At 38.3% G+C, this 27,044-nt stretch overlaps 1 protein-coding gene across 4 annotated transcripts in view; it reads right to left on the bottom strand.

Moving 5' to 3' along the window:
• unc5a (unc-5 netrin receptor A) overlaps positions 1-22,233 on the bottom strand; it is a 193,226-nt gene extending 170,993 nt beyond the window's left edge. For 2 of the 4 annotated variants that reach the window (XM_032555528.1, XM_032555530.1), the window contains exon 1: positions 20,336-22,233. In XM_032555528.1, the coding sequence (XP_032411419.1) occupies positions 20,336-20,429 (94 nt within the window). In that variant the 5' untranslated portion in view covers positions 20,430-22,233. The remainder of the gene's footprint in view (positions 1-20,335) is intronic. The other 2 variants (XM_032555529.1, XM_032555531.1) reach the window with 1 other exon arrangement.
• Positions 22,234-27,044: the final 4,811 nt, after the last annotated feature.

Genomic DNA, 27,044 nt, shown 5'->3' with positions numbered 1-27,044 from the left:
AATACCGCTTACTCCAAGAAACACTCTGATGTCCTTTTTTTAAATTTCAGGTTATTAACTAACTTTCTTGAACAGTAATTCTAACAAGGCCATTAGCTGAAAACAGAGCTGCTCCATATCATGTCAGTTTGAAGGGCATGTATTCCCAGGCTGTTGTTTTGACTCCAAATGTCATGAAGACAGAAATTTACTGTGACAATGCTGATGCCAAGTGTTGTCCTCCCACAATGTACTGCAGAAACATGCTCATCAACATTCTCACTTTTACACAAGTCTTAAAGGCTATCGTGTGGTATGTTCAAAAATAGATTAACTTAAAAGTAATCTGTACTTTCAAACAGAACCTATACCAGAGATCCTGTTTGGTTTTATCAATCAGCTCTGCATAGGAACAGTGACTCTGCACCTGAGGCGGTAAAATCCCCAATCTGAGTATTTCCTGCAGAGATTGACAGCTTCAGCACTGGATTGTTGTCACTCACTTGTTTCCCTGTAGTTTGGGGCTATGTTTGTCATTTTACATTAGAAAAGGAAAAGTCTATTAGATGAATTTGGCCAACAAGTTTCTTTTTCAAACCAGTTACTCTAAACCAGACAAACATGAATGGACACATTTGATATCATACACCAAAACGTACTCTTTATTGCTATTTTTCACCAACACACGTATAAAAATTAAATTTTATTTGGTCAAACAAATTAACTTTACCTCCCAATGACTAATCCAGTATCACTAAGGTTGAATAAATAATACTATTAGTTGCAATTAAATCAACTGCTATTTTGCACTGATTATAAAAAGGACAATACAAATTTGCATAGGATATAATTTCACTCAGTGGAAAGCAATTAATTGAAAAGATATTCAGCTTCTATTTCCCCAAAGCCACAGGAAAATTAAAAATTATTTTTTTAGAACATTTCATTTCATTGTTAATCTGCATATGGCTTTGTTTGATAACATGTTCACCTTTTGAATTTACCCTCATAAATAAAACATACAATTTTGTCCCCATTACAGCTTGATTTAGTTACCAGCCTCGAACCTTGAGGATTACAGTTACGTCTACTTGAATTTGTTACCGCGGGTTTCGCTGTCTCTTTTTTTGTAAACACGTGTTATCTGCCCAGCATGTGGGAGAAACTGACGTGTAAGCATCAAACCCAACACGCCATAATTGTTCCTTGGTTCATATCTGTCAGGACACTTCAACAAGTCCGCAGCCACTGTAACAAACCACATTCGGCAGCATTAATGGGGTCGCTTTATTCCTTCCTCGGTATCTCGCACAACCAGCCTTTGTTCCTCAAAGCACAATCTGGAGATGCCATTAGTGGGGAGGAAGACAGTGATGTTTAGTGACAGTCAACGACTCCTCTGGTCAAGAAAGTGCCCCGGAGTCATCAGTGTGTCACACACACTCCTCTGCTCTGACTGAACACAGCCCCTGTTCCCCAAGTTCACCTTTGTTCTCGCCATCAGAAAAGAAGGGAGCTAATTGTATGACAGGGTCACAGCAGGCAGGACCCACAACAGCCTGGGTTGTGCTACTGCACGACACCGCCAGACAATCTTGTCAAAAACATTGTAGGGGAGTCAAAAAAAAAAAGAAAAATTAGACAAGTGGGTGAGGTTCTGGTTTTGCTGCAAGTGGCAGTTTTTGTCTTTGTGCTCTATTCATGACTATTGTCATCACATTTAGGGCTGAGCTCAAAAACATGATGAAATTCTGCAAGGGGCTGGGTAAGATGATAAGAGAGAAGCTACATGGCCTGTTTGGAGCTGATAACTCAGACTCAGCATAAATCAAACACCTTCTGGCGGTTCAAATAATTTGTACAGTGGGGCATCATATGCTAAGAAAGGACAGAGGAATTTACTGTAAGAAAGTATCATGCCTCAGTGCCCTAAAATGAAATACTGCACACTTGTCAAATTATATCTTCCAAGTGAAATGCTTATGCTGTAAAGTCTCCAGCATACAACACAGCACTTTTGCACCACGAACTGTCAAATCCCCTCTGACAGATTTCAGTTAATTTAATTTAATCTAATCTAAACGTGGGTATGTGACTATACATGCAGCTCATAAAAAATATTTTTCAGAATAACTGAGAATCCAAATGTCACAAACTGGGATTGAAAGACTTTATTCCAGGTTTGACTTTGGATTGTCTAATTCTAAGCAGGTTCTAACACCAAAATTATTTGAAAATGTTATTTTCTTATGGTTTTCTAAATAAAATATGGCACTTTTCTAGTCATACTGACTAGATCACAGACACACACTGATAGGTTACTTGGGGTTAAGTGCAATGCCCAGGGGCAAATCAACACGTGACAGGAGCAAGCTGAAATTAAATCAAACTTTCCGATTGCCAGATTACCACTCTACCCAATATCTACAGTCGCCCTTGAACTCACTTAGTGTGAAATAATCAGTTTTAGGTTTGCACACTTTAAACATCTTGAATAACAGGCTCATTTGCAGCTTTCTTACCAGATAAGAAAGCCTGACTGTCCAGCTAGATGTCAGTTTATTATACTTGTGTTATGCCCTAGAGACATAAAAACATAAAAAACAACATAGTTACATTTTTTTTCCTAAAATGTATACATCAAAATTATTTATATACCAAAATGATAACACAAGTTAATGTCATAGATAGAAAGTTATTACCAGCAGCAGTAGAAATAATTGTTGTTCTGTTTTAAATAAACATAATAGATCCTGATATATGTTGTTTGTTTACTTTGGTTATTATTGTTACGTAAATAGCATTAAATTGTGCTATTTTTACTCAAGTTCCCATATAGACTATTACTAACGTGCTTACAATACCATAAAGCACTCTATTGCAGGTAATGGCTTGCATGGTTGCTTCATACTTGTGGGACCTCCGGTCCTGCTGTTTGCTTTAGGCGTTGGCAATAACCAGCAGACTGGGGAAGGCTCTCAGAACCGTTGCTGGCTTACTACAAAATGGCAGTCTGTTACAGACAAAAAATTAAAATAATACTACGGCATAATACTGGAAAAACAGATGACATATAGATATATACTGTATATCTATACATATACACAGGGACGGCTGGTATAAGTGGGCTAGTAGGCTAAGCCCTCCCTAAGCCTTCCCCTGACAATGAAGTTGTTAAAATAAACAACTTAAAATTAAATACCTAAAAATAAACACATTTTATAAATAATGTATCACATTTTGTTAAATTTACAACAAACCTGGTGTCAAACCGCCTGAGGAAAATCCCTGGGTCTTTCCGAAGGGCTAACTTCTGACAGCCTCATTCAGTGTTACTGTCTGTCACGGCCCAGACAGGCGTCCAGCCACGGCCCCTCGGTTTGCAGGTTATTGGGGCTAATTTTGGTCGGCCCAGGACCAGCCCACGGCCACAGGACTCCTCCAATCAGGATGGACTTGCCTCGAGCTCGAGTGTGAGTGGGCGTGGTTTGGCGTAGACTAAGAAGGTGTGATGGCGAACAATATTAGCATAAACGAGGTTGATTATTTAACCTTTTTGCATCCCAGAAAAGTCGTCAGAGTGAGCTTCTCTTTAAATAAGGTAGGCCTCATTTAAAAACATATTGTACCTTGTTTCATTTTCAGTGTGATTGTACGGAAGCGCATTGCTACAGAAGCACATTGCTGTCACGCAGGAAAAAAAATTCAGAGCACTGAAAACGCTATAACGTGATGCGTATCTTGATTAAACGTGATAGTTATCTTAAAACAAGATAAGATAACTATCACGTTTAAACAAGATACGTATCACGTTATAACGTGATAGTGCTCGGAATTTTATATATATATATATATATATATATATATATATATATATATATATATATATATATATATATATATATACAATACAGACCAAAAGTTTGGACACACAGTTGTGTCCAAACTTTTGGTCTATACTGTATATACGTATATGCCCTTTTATAAATACTAGCCCACCCTTCAAATATTACCACCAGCCGCCCCTGATATACATACATATAAAGAGAGGGGTATATATCATGCTTCTCATGAGAAAAAGAAAAAAAAAAACACTTACAAATGATAGACTTTATCTTCTCAGCTCTGTTTAATGAGTGAACTGAGCTAAAATATGCCAATGATTAAGAAAAAATTATCTGAAATGTAGAAGGAATTTGATAAAAATCAAAGCTGAATGTGTCTAAGGGAAGAAAAAAGCACCTTTGTGAGGTGTTAGACATGTTATCCTACAAAAGGAGAGATTTTTTAACTTTCTAGTTGGTTTGTCCTACAAGCTAATCTTGATCCTTTGATTATGAGTGGAACAAATCCTTTTTTTTAAAATAATCTGGACAGGAGAGTAGAGTAGCTCACAAAGATTACATTGCAGCAACTTATCTTCAAATAATTCCTCTGCCTTTTGAGGTGAAATCTACAGTTGTCAGAAGAGGTAAAGGCAGAAAACAAGTAAAGAAAAAGTAGAATAATAATCTGACAACAACTTGATGGAGCCAGAAAAGTTATGCAGCCATTACATGGGTGGAAATACACTTTCAAAGCTATGCACAGTATATGTTGCAAGAAATTAGAAATTAAGCCAAATTGCATTTGGCTTCTCAATAGTTCAGTATTAAGCTAATCCGTCTGGGTTTTCAGTTGTTTAATTTAAAAACTGGAAATATGAAATTAAATATTTGAGTATGGACCCTGAATTTCTCCTCACGGTTCTTCCTTTTCACAGTAAGGAAATGATTTAGAGACATGGTCTAGAGTGCAGCTCAGCAAAGTAATTAAATACACAGGAAATATGAAGACTGAAACTTCAAATAAGACCAGTAGCTACGAGTGAGAAGTCCAACATAAGGTAACATTTCTTTCCATTATTTTAGGTAACAAATATGGAGACACACTGGATTCTGTGTAAAACTGCTCTATCGATGGAACATAATAATAAATAATAATACATGTGAATCATAAAAAGCTCAAAATGTTACAACACAGTAATTATGCAAATATAAACATGAAGCTTCACCCAACCAGTATGCTAAACAAGCAGAATTACAGCTGACACGATGTTTTTCTCTTTTGTTTGGGTTTACGTCAAAATGTGGTAGCCTAAAACAGTTAATGCCAGGTGAGGCCATGGTGGTACATTAAACAAACCCAGCAAGAAGCGAGTGAAGGCTAATAAATAACTTTACTTTCTCTTTTTCTTCTCTCGTTAGCTTTTTCCCTTTCACTGTAATTCATTATCTCCTACCGGTTCTCTACTAGACACTAATAGGAGCACCGAGCGGTAATAAGACCCTCAAAAGGGTGCTGCTCAGTGTTCATCTTAAAACTCTCCAGGGAGACGCTACACTACGTGGATTAATTCACCTTTATACGGCTGCCACAACTGGAGGGGAGCAAGGGAACCTGCACTTTAACCCAGGGGAGACTGGGCTGACAGAAATACCTTACAATACATTACAATGAAATAAGATTGTGCTAATAATAAAAAAACAAACAAAAAAATGCCTCTAGTCCAAAACTACACCTTTGAGCTTGATTGAACCTTGCAGTTGCACACATGTACATGCTAAATGCCTTCTTGAGTCAAACTTTATGGTCAGATGAGACAAAAACGGACACAAAAAGCATTTTTAAAAGAACCAAAGACTTCTTAAAATTTACTAAGTAGCCAAAGGCTTGAAACTGGAACAGAAGATGATGTTACATCAGGGGGATGGCATCAAACATACATGAAAGCTGCTGTTGGAATAAATACAGCAAGTTAAGAAAAAGCCTCTGGGATGATCTTTCTAAACCCACAACAGAAATCCTATTAAGTATATTGAACTATGCTTACAAGCCAGAAAACCAACCAAAACAAATTAACGTTACCATTTCTAATAAAAAATTGTGGTCAAATATTTAGTTAAAATTTGCTAGACAGCGACAACGTGTGTGTTGAAGATTGTTAAATATTAGTGCCACTGTATCCATTTAGCTAAACCATTTTTTTATTTACTATGAAATTAATAACAAATTCAAAGTCTGTTTCATCATTTTTGAAAGAACAAGAAACATAAAAGTGAGAATCAGTGTTCAGTAGATACGCTGTATACTATGATGTCAGACAACCCAAAAATGGACATTTGGTAATATTTTGTGACTATGCTGTCATGAATGGAGAGTTTGTAGAAGAACCAAAATGCAGGCAGGAGTTGTGAGCATGGATAAATCTAATGCTAATCTAAAATTAGTATTTGCAAAATCTAATCTAACAAATCTAAAGACTAGCTAGACCTAAGAGACATAGTTAAACTAGAGTAACAAAGAATTACTAGAGACAAAAAAATAAACTAGAATCACTAAAAACTGAACTAAAATAAAACAGATCTGATCAAGGAGACTAAGGAACACAAAATGATAAACAAACCTCAAAACAACTAGCACAAGCCCCTGTACTTTATGGTTTTGTTTGATGTAGCTGTGTATACTTGAAAAGGCCTATAGCATTAAATATAAACTCTTTACCAAGCCCTTCAATCTAACAAGTCATAATATTTCAATTTCAGTCAGACCAAGTGTGTCCCACCTGACTTTTCATCTCCAATTATACTGTCAAATGTGGAATTACGGAGATGAATCCTACTCCTCTGTGTCTTCTGCTTATGAGTGATGAGACGTTCTGAACAAGGAGCACCAATTTGTGAAAGTTATTCAAAAATAAAGGATGAAGGAAGTCATTAAAAGGAGCCGTTAACAATATCGTATAAACTGGGCTTGGTCGGAGGCCAGCAGGCTTTCAGTCACTGCTTGAAATTGGACACCAACTGACATCCATTAAAAGGCAGCCACATCGGATAAATACCTCCTTATATTCATGCTTATTGGACGCTAAATGTCTGCCTGCCCCAACAATGTGTTAGGCACATTAATTAAATGAATAAACTGGACTGAGTTTTGTTGGGGTTTTTTAAACCAGCTCCTGAAACATGAAATGGGAAGATTAAAATCAATATTCTATAAAAGTATTTTAAGTCTTTAAAGAAAGCACCAAAAAATACACATTATTTAGTGCCCAATTAAATCTAAGTAGCGTCTGTTGAAGCTAGAGAAAAGGAGCTTTTTTTTTTGACAGGAAAGGCTTGAGGACCAGCTGCAATGTATCTTCACTCCACCCACACAAAGTTTCAGTCTGTCGTCAAAATATATGTTCCAAGTAGGCTGCACTCAGCTTTCATAACCCATGACCCACAGGCTTACTGACTGGCATATCAACTTACTATATGCAAGCCTGAAGCAGTTAATTAAATATATATTAGATGTGTGAAAACGGTTAGCCTCTTCTTGCCCAAATACCATATCTGATGATGGGGTGGAGGTGAAAGCCCTAAAATGCTAAATGTGGACACTAATTAGAGATCTGCAAATAAAACCCTAAAGGTTCTGTCTGAATAAATCAAAAATCACAGAAAATAGAAGGATACATGTCTTGAGCACAAAGAGGGTTACAGCATGTCTGTCAGCTTTGCTTTTTACTGTGCCCATGTGCCCACAGCTGTGGTTTTAAGATTTAATTAGGATTTATTTACAAATAGCACCAGAAAACAACTAGTGATATACAGAATGTAACTTAATTTATAATATTAAAACCACATTTTCCACTTAGGCTTATTTCAACTATTGCAATGTCCTACATGTTAAATGAAAATGTTCTTGAACTACAACTAGTTGTAAGTTATATACTTACAACTGAGCAAATCCAATCTATTAATTTTATTCCTCAGGTAGGCATGAGGCAGTTTTCATTAACAAGGAATATGGTTTTAAAACCCCTGCAACTTTTAATCATAAAAATATTAACTGACTGAAAGACTTTCCTTTCATTTAAGCTGTAAATCAACTTTGGCTCTTTAGAAATATTTTTGATCACCAAAAACCCAGGCAGTAAAAATATGGAAACTAAAGAGTGCAACCGTCACTCTCATCAAGGTAACACTATTTTAAAATACTGCTGGTCAGCAACAAGGAGCAAATATGGTATGCAGCTGACTGCAGGCTGGTAATTTACCACCTACCATCTGACTCAACTTGTGTTCACTTCTAAAGAGTAGAAAGGTACCTGAAAACTGAATTAATTAATTAATTAACTAATTAATTACTATAAATGTAAAAAACAACAAGGTGTTATTTAAATCATGCAACAGATTTTTGAACGTAACTGCATGAACATGACTGATGTATAGATTCTAAACAAAGTTCTTTAATTGAACTAGAAAGTTAAATTTGGCAGGGCTTACAATTTGCATTTGCATATATTTGGATTCTAAATTATGCAAAATTACATATATTTATTACTACAATCACTTGTGTGCACGAGTGCTTTAGATCTACAGTGACTTATGCAAAAAAAAAAAGTCTAATTAATTAGTCACTTTTCATTTTAGGGAGTAAAACAAACTGAATGATCCACGCAGACCATAATTTATAATCCCTCGCATCCCCAAACAAGTCTCACTCTTTTACATTTTCTAATTAATCCTTTACATATTCTACAGTATTTATCTAACATCAAATTCAATATTATCTGAAACATAAAAACTGTGTGATGTTAACAAATAGTACCAGAGCAAAGCTGTTCTGTACTTATCGTCTTTTTGAAATTCAAGCATTGGTGACAAGTACCTGCAGGTACGAAAACGCTCTTTGATTCAACATGAATGCATTGTCAGACAGCATTTAAATCCATAGTCGCTGTAATCAAGTGCAAGGCAAGCTGTAAAGACAAAAAAAAATGGCATTGAGTCTCAGTGGTAGTTGTGTTGTCATGATTAATTCTATGGGAGTAAGGACTTGAGTTTTTTTTTTTCTGAGAGTGTGGTGTTCCTGATGGCCTTGCCAAGAAAATCTGCTGCTTCGCTTTAAGCTTTGAATCTGTAATGTTCAGACCTCATTTCACTTGGGAAATGGTTTGTTTGGAGAAAACAATAACTGAACCTACATAGATCAGAGAGGCTGTTCTCTCTCTGCTACACATTCATGGTGGGTAATAAACGGCTGATGTTTTGAAGGAATCAGCGTGTGCAGTGTAACATGAGATTGATTTTCAGAGATTTCTTTTTTGTTTTTAAAAAAAGGGAAGTAAACGGTCTGACTTTATCCCTCAGTTTCTGCGTTTATAAGAAAATAGGAAAAGTATTATGTACATGTTTGTTTACACTGACTGTTTAATCCAATTTTTTTTTTTTTATCTTTGAAAGGATCACACATAAGTGCTGCCAGCTCACTAGAACAACACTCTTCAGTGCAGATGTGTTTAACATAGGAAGAACCCTCAAAGTTGACTCTTTCAATATGTGTGTTAAAATTGCAGAAAGCAGAGAATTAAGAAGCTGTTTATTTGAAATGACAGAATGAGTTTTCATGTAAAAGCTGAGCAACACCAGTGAGATCCTAAAGACAATTTTAGATGTCAGTTGCACAAGTATTTATTTTCTTGATTGAAAGAATCCCCCTGTGAAAGTGTACACTGACAAATTTAGAAAAATTCCAGCAAAATGGGGGGAGCCAAAAGACACTGACTGGCATGGACAAGAGCGAAGATGAGCAAAGGGGGTAAGCGTAGCTGTGATCAGGGCGAAAGATGCAATGTTGTTAACTTGTTAACTTTGCCACTATATTTATCCACTTTCCAGACAACTCTAGCAACTTTGTTATCAAATAACTAAGTGACAAGTCTAGCAACTTTTTTCTGTGCTGATAGAGATATTTATGATTATAACATTCTACATCACAACAACCCAACTGTTTCCCGAGCAAGCAGCGAATGCTGAGGTGAGCCCCTCCTGTCCTGCAGTATGCCGTCGCCAGTAGTCAGAACAAACGAGACCATTAAATCTGTGTCCACACTGCAAATAAATAATTTGTAAAGCTGAGCAACACCATCGATCAATGCTGGCTGCGGCGGTCATGATCTGTCTCATGCTCACTTAGATGAACTTAGGCAAAATAATGTGGAAATAAATGTACCTGAAAATGTCAAAATTTGCACAGAAGCATAAAGATAGAGCCCTAAATAATATATTTAGATAGTTTATTAGCAATAAAAAAAGATTCAGGGGATAGTTACGCTTTAGAAAGAGTTTTGCAAGTACTACTCTCCTATGCATGTCATTGCCTTGCCTCCTAATATAAATAACTAATGAATGTGGCATTACAGCTAAAAACATATTTCCAGTATAATTTTTTACCTGTAGTTTTTGAAGAGAAATCAAAATAAAATAAAATCAGTAAAAGGACATGAAAGCTACATTAAAACCAGGAAAAATGTCTTGTTGCTTATGCCTTTATGATCTAATATTATACAGTACAACAATCTGCGTAGGGTTAAATGTGCTCCAAAATGCTGATCTCTGTTGACTCAGTAGAATTGCTTGCCTAAGGCTCTGGTGCCTGCCTGGACACATACACATAATTAGAAAAGGTCACCGTTCCTCCTGTCTTGTCAACAGAATGACTTCAAAATGATAAAATTTAGCTCCAGCTGAGCAGGCTCTCCCTTAGATATCCTTGCCAATCAAGCACCAGCAGGGGCATCTAGCCTTAGGTGATTTATAATTATGGCTTTTACATGTTATGCTAAATAGACAAGAGCATAACAATGAGCCAAACATTTAGGTGGAAGTGTGTAATAGGGTATATAGTAGTAATTAATGATCGATGTATATAAAGTTGAAGAAAACTGACAGACTCCACAATGAATTTCTCTTAAACTAAATAGTGCAGTTTTGTTAGAGCTGTGTGAAGACATCTAGGGAGTTCTGTGTCTTGTTTTTAATTATAAAGGACTCGAAGAAAATCAATTCTTTTCATGACATGTCTGCTTTTTCCTCAAACATACCTTTGATGATTATGTTCAACTTCGACCGTATCAGAGCACAGCAGCTTTTTTAATGATTCTTCAACGCTGACGCTGTATGAGTGTCAGAACTGTGCCTCTCCTGTGTCAGCTAAATCATCCCACAACTCCTCCACAGTGATAGGTGGGGTTGGAAAACTGTGTGGGCTACAATGAGGAAGGTTTATGATAAGGAAGAGTGGCATCCTTTTGTTGGGACATCTGTCCAAGCTATTACAAAATAACAAAATCCAGGGTGGACACTCGGAGAAAGATCTGTTGTTTCAAACTCTGCCCTTCAGTTTCAGCCACCTCATATAAGAACCAAACTATAGACAATGCAAGAAAAAGTTTTTCATATTTTTCCACACAGCAAACATTTCTTCACTGTCTGAGCGTTTTGTAGTGCAGTTGTGTTATTGCACGCTGACATAAAGCAGAGATTGGAGATGACTACAAAATAAACCAGATGCCTTGATTTGTATTCAATCTAATCCGTTGGAGACTGAGACAGCTTGGCAAAAATTAAGTCATGCCAGCAGGACTGAACCTGAGCCGTTGTCCTTTTAGCCATACCCTTGGCCTACGCTGCAGGAGAACATCCCATCGGGGTCGAAGACCCTCTCTTTGTACTGATGTCTCTCCTCCCCTTGAATGTACTTTCCATTGTTGGAGTCATTAACTTTGTGTTTGTCTTTGTGAGGAGCTCAGGCCGACTGGTTTTGTGCTTATTTGTATCTCTGCCGCTTCGCAATTGACCAGAGAATGGCTAGATCTGCTTGGAAGTTTCTCTACTTTAAAAGAAAATTTTAAAATAATCTTTTCCTCTTTACTGTTGTCCTCCACTCGAGACAACTTTTTAAAAAGAACTTTACATACTCATGATTGGCATCATTTATATAATATTGATAAAATTTTATTTGGGGCTACTAAGTATTTATTTGAACCAAATTATTTAATCTTCTAGTTATTTTTTGAACATGAAAAAATTATACCACACATAATACCAATTAAAAAAATAACTTGCACAAGTCTGAATTTGCACAAGGTTATTTTCCTTTACTTTACACACTTAGCAGGCAAGTTAGTGAAGCAAGTTGTACACTGATTGACTGATATAATGCCAGTCAAGAATGAGACTCTATGTCCAAAATGGACAGCTTCAAGTTCGACTGAGATTCCCAGCTGTCCACATAGCCAAACAAGCTGCCTTAGGGAAAAATGATTGAGGCCTCAAAGATCACTGAAAAGCTACACGGTATGTTTGGAAAAGTCGCGTTAAAGCCTAACCCTAAAGCCTAAAAATGTATAAACTGTCAAACACGGTGCTTAAACTATCATGCAGTGGGGCTGTTTAACAGTGGATTGAACTAAATTAAGAGTCATCGTCAAATTCTTCGGCATCCACTCAAATGAATAGCTGGATGGACACAACTGGGACAATGACTCCAAACACAGCAAAGCTGATTTTGAAAAGGATAAAGCAGCTTGACATTAAGTTTGTGGAATGGATTTTCTAAAAATAGGACCTGGACCCAGTTGAAGATTTGTGAACTGCTTTTAAAAGTTAATTTAGTGATAAGAAGCCAAATAGTTCCAATGAACTCTACTAATTATGCTCAAAAGAAAGGTCAAATATCCATAGTTATATAAGACATTTGCTGAATAAAAGATTAAAAGCATATAGTTGATGTAGGTCTTGCTATGGCACATTTAACCAGGTATTAGTGCAGCAGCATGAATAAATTATAACTTGTACAATGTTGACTTTGAATTTGAAGAATCATTGCTGGAAAAAGAATGGCTCAAATAAATCATCAAATAATATAAAATAAACACAGTCAACTGAACAGCAAAATCTATCGTAATTATGAGCAAATGTGCAAATTTTACCACAATGTTTAACCTGACATTATGTCTCTATTTAAAAACATTCTTAGGAATTAGTTTACAGTTGTAAACTACATTAGAAAATCACATGAGCATTTGAAGATAATCACTAAAACTAAGGAAAATGTTATGAAGTTACCTTTAATATGCTTTATCACTCAACAGTTATGTGTGGAAGGATCTCTATAATGATTGCATAAACAATGTAGTTCATGTTTAAGCATTTTCCTAAATTCATGTATACATTTGTAAAAAGATACAAATTTAATGTATTTCGCAGGAAGAAACTACAAACTTTAGTGCAGAACTATACTTAGCATCCACAAACAACAGCTGCAATAAACTAGAAATTTAATAACCTTCAGACAGTTTTTTAGCTCCTGTCTCTTTCCATGCTCTTCACACTTTCCAACCAGACCACTGTGTGATGAAGTGGAAATGGCTTTCACATCGCTCCCTTGTGGCCTTACTAAGGAACTATTAATCTATGGCTCTCCATATTGCATTCAGATCTACTTTCCCCAGCCACCACCTGGCCTGAAGTAAAGGCCAAGAGAGGACCCAGAGGACAGGACAGGCTCTTATTATGAGCTGCTCCAAGACACCTCTGGGCTTCTAAGCTCTTCTCCTGACAGTGACTGATAGCCAATTAACCGTTTGAAGAAAAGTATTGATCACTTGGTGAAGAGGAAGAACCGGAAAACATTTCCTTACACAAGACTACCCTCGAAATACATTGTGAGCAGCAAGACAGGACATTTTATATACTGTATGTACTAACGGCACCAGAGAAATTACCACACCACAGTCAAAATCCTCAGAAGTCTATTTGGCACAATGTCACTCGCCAGTTCACACAGACTCTTTATAACCCCTTGCATTTATCGACCCTCAGGCAGTTTTAGAAATATAAAATCCCCACAGACATTGATTTAAAATAAGCACGAGAAATTGCTTTGTTGCATTAGTGATATCTAATGACTGATACCTGAGTCCTTGTTGCTGAGTCTACATGAAAAGTTTTTGTCTGAAATGTTTCTGCTCAGTACACCATTCAGTTGTGTATCTTTGTTCTCCACAAAGATGGTTCTGATGGTACACCCATGAAAGTCACAGCTGTTATGAACTGATGCATTTAAGTAGCACTTATGTTCCACTCATGATTTCACCTATCAGCCCTTTTCTGTTCAATAACAATTTGCATGTATTTTTAGGTCTGGATTGCAGACTTGGATTTTGTAAGGACTGTAACATATGAAAGAGAATAAAATATTCTTCAACTTCTTTGATAGAGGTAGTGGTTTTGAAACAACCAGTAAATTATAGAATTACAAGATTATTCCCATTTATGGAAATATTTCCTAGCCATTGTCTGATCTTCATTTCATTCGAAGAAAAAAATTGTATCAACATACATGCTGTCAATGGATTGTAGACTAGAAATGGTGGGAGCTTTTAGTTGTGGTGAATTTAATAAATAGGCAACAAAATTAAAAAATTTTCTGCAGATCGGAGGCAAATTAAAAAAAAAAAGTCCAATTTTGATTTATTGGTGAATCTCTAGTTCACTTGTTAATAGGCAAGTAATTTAAATAGACAATTTATAATTTTATAGTTGCAATCGTTTTGCATCACACGGTTTCTACTGTTTAACGTTTATCAATAAGATGAAAAAGAATTTGCCGGAATGAAAATTTTTTTTTTTCTGTACTGAGGATAGAGAAGTACTGACCCTCTCCCGTCTGTTGCTGCACACTTCTGACCAGCAGGTTTCTGCACTTTGTCCTCACTTACAATAATGACAACAATGACTGAAACAGTAGGTAAAATGGTTGCTTTTTTTATTTTCAAAGAAAAGCAATTAGATTTTGTTTGCATTCAGAGTCCTGCTTTAAATTTTTGTATGGATAGCCTAGCAGGATTTTTACTCAAGGGTATCATACCGTTAGGATCTAATACTTTTTCATGTCTACTGGTTAATAACACTCAGCTAAGTCAAGGCCAGGAGATTGAGGCGAGGTAAACAGCAGAGCTGTGCCTTCTGGCAGCATGAGTACTTTTCACCATGACTGACCTTCGGGATTCAATGTCAACCTTCACATATTCCGTGATTTTTGCTGAGGTGATTTTTTTTTTTCCTCTGGATGAGAACGCTGTGGCATCCAAGGTTAAATGTCACCCCCTGCATTTTTGTTTTCTCTGTGACAGCAAAAGTTAGGAGGTTCAGAGAAGAGAACATTCAATTAAACCCCTTCAGCGACATAAAATTGAGACTCAGCTCAACAAGTTCACACCAACTTCTCACTGGAGTCATTTAGGCGGTCGCTCATACCACATGGTTGGCAGCAACATAAATACAACAGCAGACGTTGAGGCAATTGCTGAGTGTGACCTTCCATTGATAAGAAACCTACCAGGAGAGTTTTATGCAATTAAGACAAACAAGCAGGAATTGTGACTGCTGTGTGCTGCACTTGAAGAGCCAACGAGGCTTCCTCCAAACCATCTAAGCACTCTCACACAGACCTGGATCATAGAAATGGGGTAATTGAAACAAAAGGGCAGAGTTTGACAGAGATGTAGTGCCTTCGCAGAGTCTCTGCACAGACTGCAGAAAATAACACCCAACTCCTCCCCTCTGCAAGGTCCATCCTCTCTGTGTCCTCCGTAAAGGCTGCGTCCTTTCTTCGCTTTTCAAGACGGCCATTTGCAAATGATAAGTGCAGGGACACAGCCTTGTGAAAGATAAGGCGGCCGGACATTTGTCATGTAATCGAGCGTGCTCCACGGCTGTTTAAGGCTGACCTGTGTTGACATGCACTGTTTACCTTTTATTTGTTTATTCTGAACTATTATCTCTGCCTTCATTAATCACCACCGGCTCAGACTGAGGAAATTACTTTGCAGACTTCGGACAGGAAAATATTAACTAGAATTAGGTTTCTTCGTTTCCTGCTGGCAAATAAAAAATGCAATATTTGATTAAGTGAGTCCAGCAAATAAGCAGCTACGCTCTGTCACTGTGATACTGTCCATTTCCAACTCGAAATTCACGGCGAGCGGATTGTAAACCCGAGGCGAGAAATCATTTAAATTTTTCTTTGTGTAATTGCTTTCTTGCGCTTTATGTCCTGCATTTTTACTTCATGCAAATTTACTGTTTGGAAACTAAACAGTCTGAAGTCAAACTTGCTTACCACGCTGTTCAAATCGCCCTTTTGCCTGTGTTATTTGAATTTATTTCCAGCGACTAGGGAGACCATAAAAAAAATACTCTTTTCTGGTGTAAATTATCATTTCCCTTTAGAAGACCATATTCCTGCAAATGCACGACGATCATTTGCCATGCATTAGCTACAGGACAAAAACGAAGTGATTTTAAATTCCTTTGACCAGAAGGCAATTTCCTCCCAATAAATTATGTTAATTTCAGCTTTTGCTCTCCTTATCACATTCTTTAGTGAGTCAATGAGGAGAGACAAAGCTGGGTGAGGGAAAGACAACTCCGAGATGACTCAGAGTCATTCACAGGAAAATGACGAGACACGTCTGGCTAAAACGTCTCCCGTTGATAAAACAGCAATAACAAAAGGGAACTCACAGATTACTGTATTATGCAAGAGATTTCTGCTTGTTGTCATTTAATGACTAGCCCCTTGCATCATCGCAAGGTTTACACCCCGTGGAAATTGCTCACACAAGTAAGAAGGTGCCTGATAGCAAATCCCAGGTTCCCTCGCCAAACGAGACAACAATTGCTTGGCAACACTCTCACTGGGAAGAGGGGAAAAAGCAAACAAAAAAAAATAGAGGGTGGATTTTTCTTTCTTCTACATTGATATCTCAGCTTTGATGATCTTTTCAGAAGGAGGTGCGACACAATAAAAAAAGCAACAAACCAAAGACTGAACAAATGGTAAACAACAGAAGCAACAGGAGGTTGAGATAAACTGCAGACCTACACCTTGCACATGACCACACACACATGCATGTATGCAAATCTTTGTGGAAACACCCTCCCACACACACAAATGCACTTTGCATACTAAAAACATCAAGAGGTGCACACACAGACAGGCAAAGCAGAACTGTTTTTTTGTTGCTATTGTTCGTAAGACTCTGAGCTGAAAGCAAACTCCTTAAACCGATCTGTCAGATCTCTCACAGCTCCGAGCAAGAGAAAGTCCCCAAACTTAAGATTGACAGCTGTACTTTTATTACTGACTAAGTTATGTTTCCTTGGAACAAAAAAATAGGAAAGCCAGCTTTGATAACAGCGGGTGCCGAGTCAGCAGCTTGGCTCAATACAGAAGATGGCTTGACTGATCTCAGCTGAGGGCTTCCCGATCCTGATGCGGAAAGAATTGGCTCCCAAATTACTATCCAATCCATTTCTGGAACTCACTTTTTCTAATAAAAGTAGCCTCTGAGCTGTGAGGGGAGCTTTGAAGATGCTTGTACCGACCAAAAAAAAGATACTAATCAAATTTCAAAACTAAAGCCGATACTCTTTATTTTCCATTACTACACTCAGTGTTTTCCGGTTTGGGGTCATGGAAGCCTGTTGAGCCTTTTCTTAAAAGCAGGAAGCAGCAAACTCCAGTTATTCATCTCATCTCAGGGAAAAGAAACAACCTATGGGAAATTAGACTCTTAAAAATTGACCTATTTCTGTAAGTTTACAGAGAGTGGGCGTAAACTGAGGCACGGATCATGCAACCTTCACACTAAACTGATCCACAAAGTTACGCCCCCTTGGCTAGGCACCAGTGCTAAACGTCTGAGCACCTACACCAGTTATAAAACCCTAAAACTAACCCAAATGCACTTGCAAGAGACTCAACTTATCATTAAAAACTGACTTACAAACAGTACTAACAATCTGCTTCCTCTCTTGCTTGTTATACAAAGTCCCTTGAGCATGTCTGTTTGTTTAATCTTAATATATTCTTAACTATGCAGTAATTAATGCAAGAGAAAGGGCCCTCTGAAATCATCATCTCAGTGTCCCGAAGCAGGAGGCACAGCTACACCAACGTAAACATGTTTGCCTCCTGTCCAAAGCAAGGTTAACCAGACGGAAACATTGCAAGGCAAATGTTGTGTGGGCTGCTTGGGTTGTGGATACAAAGCAGCTGCTTCCAGATGTTTACAGCTGTGAGGATGACGTAGAGCAATGTTCCCCAACCCTGGTCCTCAAGGCTCACTGCCCTGCATGTTTTAGGTATTTCCTTGCTTCAGTCCAGCTGATTTCAATTGATGACTGATTAACAGGCGTTTGTTGAACTGCAATCAGGCACATTAAAGCAGGGGAACCTCTAAAACATGTAGGACAGTGTGCCTTGAGGACCAGGGTTGGGAAACACTGACGTAGAGCATCACAGAGACATTGCTATGCAAATAATCAAAGCTGTGGTGTGAATTACAGGTGCACAAGGTAGGGTTTGATTACCCAACATGAGCCCCCTATCTTTATTTGTCCTCTATTACATTCGCCATGAGCGTAATAAGAAAGGAGGAAAGAATATTGTGTTAGGATTTCAGATCTCCCTTGTTTTTCTTGTGATGCTCGGGTTTCTGTTAGGATAAATGGCTGCTTCACTTACTTTTAATCAGATAATAACTTTACTGCCATATTTTCAATCTGTAATAGTTGTGAAGTCATTTTAGGTTCATGAAAAAGCTAAGAAGAACAACTATCAGGATTAAAATAAAATTCTAATAAATTTTTAACTGTTTTCAAAAAGACCCAGGCTCACATGGTGGCAGTGAAGGCAATGTGGCATTTGCTAAGATATGTGACAATGATGGTGATACGGTGCAGGATTGTGTGGAGTTCTACAAAAGCAAAAAAGCAATGTCAGTGGTGTGGCGATCTTTTCACAATGTTGAATGGGTAACAAACTATATATAAGCATAATACAATAACAGCAAGGGCTGCACAGTGGCGCAGTTGGTAGCACTTATGCCTCCGGGTACTCCGGCTTCCTCCCACAGTCCAAAAACATGACTGGTCTCTCTAAATTCTCCCTAGGTGTGAGTGTGTGTGTGTGTGTGTGTGGTTGTTTGTCCTGTCTGTCTCTGTGTTGCCCTGCGACAAACTGGCGACCTGTCTAGGGTGAACCCCGCCTCTCGCCCCGAACGTTAGCTGGAGATAGGCACCAGCACCTCCTGACCCCACTGGGGACAAGGGTGTTAGAAAATGGATGGATGGATGGATGATGGACATTAACAGCAATATTAATTTCAGAACTATAGCTGACTAAATTGTCACATCGGTGCAGCCCTACAAAAAATAGCGTACAAAAGCTCATGTGGTGGGGCAGATTTATCCGGTGTACAGCACTTCAATATAAATTCTGCAGAGTAGAATTTACGCTGGAAACTTTGACTTTTATTTAGCGGTCTTTCCAGTTCCTCACAGGGGAACACACAAGAAAGACAATCAAGCAGTCACTCCTCAGAGCAAGTTTAAATTACTCTGAAATAAATCAGTAAAAAAACATTTAAAAAATAGGATCGTTTTTGAAGGATTTCAAATGTGAAATTTTCAGATTAAAAAAAAAATTAGCTGCTCATGGAGGACCCCTGCTAGTCTTAGGACCGGCTTCTTAATTTGCTGTTTCCTCAGGCCGGCTATTCTCATGACATAGTTCATACCCCAGTCATGAGGCTAATAAGAAAGCATGCATCATGTCCAGTTTAACCAACGTTACAACTATCATAAAAAATATCATCTTGGTCCTCATGGATTTTATTCTGCTACTGGGAGAAACTTCTCCCTCTTATTGTGCTCCAGGCTCAGCTCACTGAGATTGTTTTTGTACATCAGGGCTCATTTGCATGCAATCTGGAGCGTCTGGCCAGGGCTACATCATAAAATATAACTCATCAGCGCGAGTAGGTCGTCTACCAACTCAGTAAAGCTGTCACCATACTGCGAATACAGCAGGAATGAGTGCTGGCGGCGGGACGAGCGTGGAGTTAAATGATCCTAGTCGGTTGCAGCCAGCAGAGGATTCAGGTTGAAGTGGATGAGCACATGCTGGAAACACATCCGCACACACAGACCACAACTTTTATTATCATAAAGAATGTGAGGTATTTGTGACCACATGAACAGAGCTCTTAATTTTTCGCAATCATCGATTATGCGGCAGGTTTATAGGCAGGTGCTGCTCAAACTTGCACTAAAGGCGAATAATAAGCAATAAACTTCCATGTGTTGATTAACAATCCTTATATCTGTAACATCTCAGACAGATGGAAGATCCTAATTCTCTATTATGTCAGGTTTTAACCTTGAAAAAGCCGCAACCTTGTAGGTGCGGGCTAATTGAGGAGTGATATACAGCTAGCAAATTACTGAACAATAACCGCTGCCAAGAACGTGCTCCGTCACGCGCCAAGGCTTTTCCAGAAAAAAAAACAACAACTACGAGCTAACAAACAACTCACGTGCGATGTTTTTCAATATTATTACAGCCACTGCGCTTTTTTTTTTTTTTACAACACAAATAGTTAAATAAATAAACGAAATGATAAAGTGCAACTTACCACCAGTGGAGGTGATGCCAGCAAACATGAGCCCGAGCAGAAGAAGCGCAGCGCTGAAGCCGCAGCGGACAAAGGGGCCCGGAGGAAAGGGCATCTTTAAGCTGTTTTAATCACTTAAGTTTCAATGAAAAAGAGAGCAGCGGAGAAACAAAGACAGAAAAATCTTTTTCAAGACCGAAGAGTGTCCTCTGATGCACTTTTAGGGCTTTTTTCGTTAATAAGTGTCTTTTTTTTGCCTCAGTATGTATCCTCGTGCCGCGCCGTGGCCATCAGCATCCAGCTCGTGCGTCTCCGTTGCCGAGAACAACGCATCACAGGTGTGGTGGAGGAAACTGCCGCCTTCTGCTCGTCCCGGTTCTTACTGTAGCTTCTACTGTATCTCTCCAAAGCCGTTCACAACTCTCTCTGTGTCGCCGAGCCGAAGAGGAGGAGGAGAAGGAGGAGAATGACTGCAGTTTCTGCTTGTTCCCGTCACTTTGCAGCCTTCGCCTGCAAGGATACCTTATCCAAATGCGAAAATCGTAAGAATTGGCATCGGAGGACAGAACATCTGCTTACACAGCAATGCTGGAGTGCTGAGAGTCAGGGAAGGTATACACACAGACACACACGCTGCGTTGTAGGCAAGAGGAGCAAAACCAGGAGCGGATTGCTTTTGGGGAATGGATCGCGCCTGCTGTCCAGTGTCTTACCAAAACATTTGCATATCATCAATAAGCATAACTACAAACCACGTACTGGCAGTGCACGAAAGAATGGAAGTTAATGCATCCGTACTCTTGCGAGTGTGCTTTTCATATCCCTTGCCTTACATGAAAATGATGGATATGTCATTCAGCCCTGCATGATAGGAATCACATTGATGCTTTGCATACAAATTCAGCACAGATCGCATCTGCATGTCATTGAGTTTCGGTTAAATACGCCTTTGGTTTGTCTGGAGGCACACGAGTGACGGACAAACACAGATGAAGAAACCTGAGGATTAGTGCTCCCATGAGAAGCCAGTCACCTGTCAGCAAACTCTGCAAACCTAAATGTGACTCCAGAAAGCTTTTCTAGCATTTTTTTTATTGAAGGGTGTCAGAGGAATGATTGTTAGACTGCTCAGCCATTTCTTTTGACTATATTACCCAGAAATCAATAGCAAAGAAGGACAGTAGTTTTTTTCCAATTCATAATTTGACACAATAAAACATGGGTAGACAATAAACTTTGCTTTTCAAAGAAAATTTCACTAAATACAAAGGTTAGAGCTAGTTCTGTTTTGTGCATGTTTCCTTTGATGAGATCAAAAATGGTACACAAGAGGCATTTAAAAACTTATTAAAAAGACAAGAAATTTAAGAGTACAGTATTAGTCAGTAGTACAAAGTCAGAGATGACCTCTTAGAGATTTGTTTTGTTTTTTTGTCATTACCTGATGATATGTAAACCTGCTATAATAAGTTATAAACCACTAGAGATCACACACAGCTAGGAATGTATCACTTTCCGGTGATTCATTAACTTGGTTCATTATTTATACATTTTCATCTCTTCTTCAAGACAACTGTGTTCTGCATATGAGTCATATGTTCTGTCACTCTAGTCAATGGATCTAAAGGGAAATGCCCTGACTGATGCTCCAATGGACATGATGTGCAAACCATGCCTACCCAATGGACTGATATAATCTCTGGGGGACAAATGATGCCCACCCAATTATTAAACAAATCAGCTAGCATTAATTATTAAACGTTGTGGCAGATGATGCCCTTTGGCTGTTTTTGATATAAATTTAGAGGCATTTGAGCTTTAAGTTGTACGGTGTTCAACCTTAATGTATTTTAGATTGAGTTTGACTCTGATGACCCCAAAAACATAATAGACACTGCTGTGTATAAGGCAAAGCTGAAATAAACTGTGATTATGATGATGATATTCAGACCTTTTGGTAAATTTATTTAAATTCCTGTTTAGATTTTCTCCTGCACTGCTTTCCTTTGAAATTTCCAATTTTTAAATAATTTAATTCAGAGGAAAACGCTTTGAACTGCCTTATTGCTGAATGTTTTTATACAAATAATCTTGATTTTACTTGACTTAGGATCTGTTTTATGCTTTCATCATCTTTAATATGTGATAGTACAGTGGTGCTGCTTGTTTCAACTCTTACTATTTGAGTTTACACACACAGCATCACTCTTTCTGACTAATTATCAATCAAATATTTTTCTTTGCTTCTTCTCTGTTTGCCATAGACGTTCAGAATTCAAGTAAACCCCACTGATGGAAAATTTTGATTAGAAACTAGGAACAGGCAATTTGGACTTAAAATTTTATTCCAATATTTGGTAATTACTGTGAAAATAAAATTTTTATTTTTTTTCTGTTAAACAATGCAGCATAATTATAAGTGCACCTGCTCTTTATTTTGCCAGTGAGTGTCTACTTTGAATAACTATAATATTTGCTTAGGGCAATTATTAATAAACCTAGCAATTTAGATCAAAGTTACCAAGTCGAGGCACCACCTGATTGTCAGGAATATAATAGCCATATAATCGCCAAATTGTTCAGTCTCAGTTATTGTTTATAAAAAACAATAACATTGACAAAGGTGATATGTATTCCACATAGCCATTTCAAAATGCAAAAGACAAAATATTATTTTGGTGGCATAATTGCTTTAATGTCTTTTTGTCTGAACTAGAAATCAGAAACCTTTGGAGAATTGATTCTTAATCTATCAGTTACTGCTTTGATGGATCATTTAAGGATTAAAAATAGATAAATAAGGGACAGAGAGCACTTGCTGCCACTCATAAAATGGCATCTTAAACAGACCAAAAATAATAAATCTTTTGCTGTTGAAGTCCATGACATCTAAGTCCAAAGCACAGTGAAAAACAATATTATTGTTTATGAGCATCAGCATTCGCTACGGCTTCCATAGACGCTGGTGGTAAAAACAGCTTCTTCTCAGCTGAGGTCCTAACAAACCAACAGAACAGTTAGCAGCAGCGTTTCATGAAGCACCACCTGATTATGGCTAGCACAGGTCAGCTTGGAAAAGTAGGATGCATCTTAGTTCTTGTTTGCCCAACATCAGCATAATTTTCCTAGCAGGTGGCCAAACTCAATGAAATTTCTCAGCTCTGGAGAGGAGCTGAATAGGCTGCTTCCTCTTCTGTCTTGGGAAAGTGGCAGTCTGTGTCAGTTTCCAGCACCAATCTTGGGAACTTGTAATTCAAAGGGTTCTTTTTGCAGAATTCTGAATAAACCAGGATTAAGGTTTATTCTTTTGGCCGAATTAAGTACTGAATCCAGTAATAGTAACCTGTGTTTTTGGATCCTTAGCTCCCAGGACATGGAGTGGACCAGGGGTACCCAAAGTCGGTCCTCGAGGGCCGGCCTCCTGCATGTTTTAGTTCTCTCCCTAGTTTAACGCACCTGGATCAAATGATGGCTGGTTAGAGGCCTAAGAAGAATACTGACATGCTGAAAAGGTTGTTGGTACCACCAGGGAGAGAACTAAAACATGCAGGATGCCGGCCCTCGAGGACCGACTTTGGGGACCCCTGGTAGTGGACTTTCTCTCTGCTGGTGTGTAAAGGGTGGGGGTGTGTGAGTGGTTTGCGTGCTGTCCCCCATTTTCACCCACTGCCCTCCTGAGCAATGGGTGAAAAGAGAGAGTCTTTGTCTTAGTTGTGGGGTTTTGAAGGTCCTTATGACATCAGTTTCCTCCCTGAAACTCCTCCTCTTCCTGTTGCTGGAACCAGAGGGGGTAAAATGTAGTGCATTGTTGAATCAAATAGCGATACCAGCTTTGTGTATTCAGTCTTTCATGACTGGAGGCACAACAAATTGTAACAAACAAAACTACAATTGGCAAACAATGATTATATACAGTCATACTGTTAGACTTATATTTTTTATGTTCTCATGAAGAAAAAATGGATCAGATATCAACAATACCAATCCTAACCATGTTATGTTCTTGTTGGTTATCAGACATCAGGTAGAAATTGTCATTCCTATAGATTTAATTACTTATCATATTAGATTATTTTCCACATTTATCAATAATGATAAATTATATAACTGATTGTCCCTAATAAAAAAAGTACATAAAAAGGACAAAAAAAAAAAAAAACAACCAAAAAAACAAAACAAGAAGAGCTCAGAAGGACTCTAATTAGCTGTTGTTTGCTTATTGTGATGTCACCTGAGGCATGTACAAGTGGAAACTTGTGTCTGGGAGGAGGATGGAGGGTAGATCATATCTTGTTTAAGTAGTAGTTTGAATTAAAATAGCCGCACTAACCAGGACAAGTTGTTCCGCTCGACAGGTGACAAACCATATCTAATGAGTGTTTGACAGAAATGTCTGGTCAGTCGCTTTAAAGGAGGGGTGTAGGTGTCTTTGTTTATCCATTCCTCCACTCCCACATATAGTCAGCAGAATAATAAGTGGAAGCACATAGCTGGACCAATGACTTACCGGCTAATTATGGGACTCATGTAGATGGATGATTCCTTAGATAGAGCTCAGCTATTACACCCTGCAAACTCATTAAGCCCTTCTCTCTGTCCAGCATCCCCAGCTAAAGGTCAAAGTCAGAGTGAGAATGACACCAGCAAGCACGGACACATGCAGAAATGCACAGCCACAATCAAACCCTCACAGGCACACTGAATGTGAGGGAGTATGGAGGCAGTTGCGAGGCGGCCAAATGGAGGAGAGTGAGTCAGCCCTTGGTCACTTGTGAGGTTGCTCGTAATGATCTCTCTCATTCTACTAATCTGCTCCGAGTCCTATCAGGCTGTGCAAGCTGGAGCGTGTCTCTTGCAGTCACTGCGTGTTCCTTTTCTTATTTATTTTTTCTCTGAAAAAGCATTTAAACTACATGCATTTCAAATGAGGATCAGAAAATGTGTATATATAAATACATGGTCATTTATGCAATCCTCTTTCAGGTCAGAAATGGTGCTTCAGTCGTTTTAAGGAATTATCAGAATGTGTTTTCTGTCTGTGGCGTGTGTTTGCTGAGTGAAAGCAGGGCCATAACCTCCTCCACACTCTTCTGGGTCTTCGTCTGCTTCCTCAATCAGGCTGCAGTGAACAATCACAGCTCTTTTGGGAGTTGACACAAGCAGTTGTTCATCGATCTGTGGTGTTGTAATTAATTTTCTTCCCGTCATCGGCTTGAGTTACAATATCCTAAGACGCACTGCAATCAATCACAAAACCAAGACAGACCCATCATTTCTATTGTGGCGTCCAGAATGAGCCGCAGCAGCTATGATCCAACGAGACGTGCTCAATGACCTGACAAGTGTTAAGAAAGCACACAGCATCATTTGTGTGTTTTGTGTTCGGCATTCGTCCTTAAACCAGCGCAATTACACACCCAGCCTATAAAGATAGCTGATTCTCTTGGTCAATATGTATCGATCTGAAGGAGGTGTCCAGCATGAAATTAATATTATTTATTGTTTACAAACAAAACACTGGAGGTCCCTTGAGGGAGGGCAAGGCAGCCCAGGCCTCGGCAGTCTGCTTTCTAGCAAAGGCTCGTTGAGCCGGGTGTATCAGCTTCCATCATGACCACAGCTTCACGGCCTATTGTTTTGTTTATATCAAATTAAACTGCAATGCTACTCCGGAGAGATATAATTGACCACAGTCTTAGATTAAATGACTGTAAAGATCTTAATAAGCCATCAGCGGATTGCATATTACATTGCAGAGCACTTATGAGGATGCAGTCCAGTGAGGATAAAATTGAGGTTCAGATTTTCACACCGCAGCATTTTTTGCCATTAATAACATGCAAAATAACTGTATGATGATCAATAGTGAATCAGTTTAATTACATATTATTGATCTGGGGTTAGAAAAATTAATTACAAGCCAAACAGGTCCCAAAGATGGTAAAAGAATATGTACTACTTTAATATCACAACATCTCCAGTGGCTCTTTAAGACATACAGCAGATAATGGATTCACAAGTCCTCCACTATTAAAGTACATTTTATCCATGAGTACAATAACGGATATCGCCATAGTAACTCCTGGCTGCAACTCTTACTGCCCTACTAAGGATGTGAAGGTCTGGATATGTGCATACTGCTTTGTTTAATTCAATAATTCCACATAAGTACAGATAAAGTAGTCACCGAGAGATCTCAGCACATCCTTAAGTGGGCAGGAGGACCAGACAAGAGTTTAAAAAACAGAGAGGAAGAGCTGCGAAAGAGGGGAATGGAGGATGAAGGAGCCTACTGAAGGTCTCTCATTTCAGCAGCACAGACTGCTGATGAAGCCGAACTTTCAATATCCCACCACTTCAGCTCTGATGGTTTCTCAATTTTACAGATATGGCCCCAGAATATGATTTGATGAAAATGTAAAATGGAATAAGTCACATGAAATGGGCAGCATTTTAATCCATGACTATAAATCAAAAGCAGACACTCTTAAAATTAAGGTTGATTTTAGAGAAATTAAAGGTGTCCTTTCTTCTGTAACCATTTTTTGTGCAGATTCTTTGTGCGTGGAAAAGATATGGTTGTAGAAATCAATATAAAGATTATTAGAGTGAAACCTTTATAGATTTATAGAATTTATTTATCCTTTCCAAACTGATTACACCTGATCTACAGTATTGCATTTTTTGTTTTCAAATTTTTTCTCAATTTTTCTTATTTTAAATGTAAATT

The sequence above is a fragment of the Xiphophorus hellerii genome, chromosome 23 (genome assembly GCF_003331165.1).
Source record: "Xiphophorus hellerii strain 12219 chromosome 23, Xiphophorus_hellerii-4.1, whole genome shotgun sequence".
NCBI classification, from domain to species: Eukaryota; Metazoa; Chordata; class Actinopteri; order Cyprinodontiformes; family Poeciliidae; genus Xiphophorus; species Xiphophorus hellerii.
Note: the sequence above shows the minus strand (reverse complement) of the source record. Positions and strands in the feature narration are given on the sequence as shown.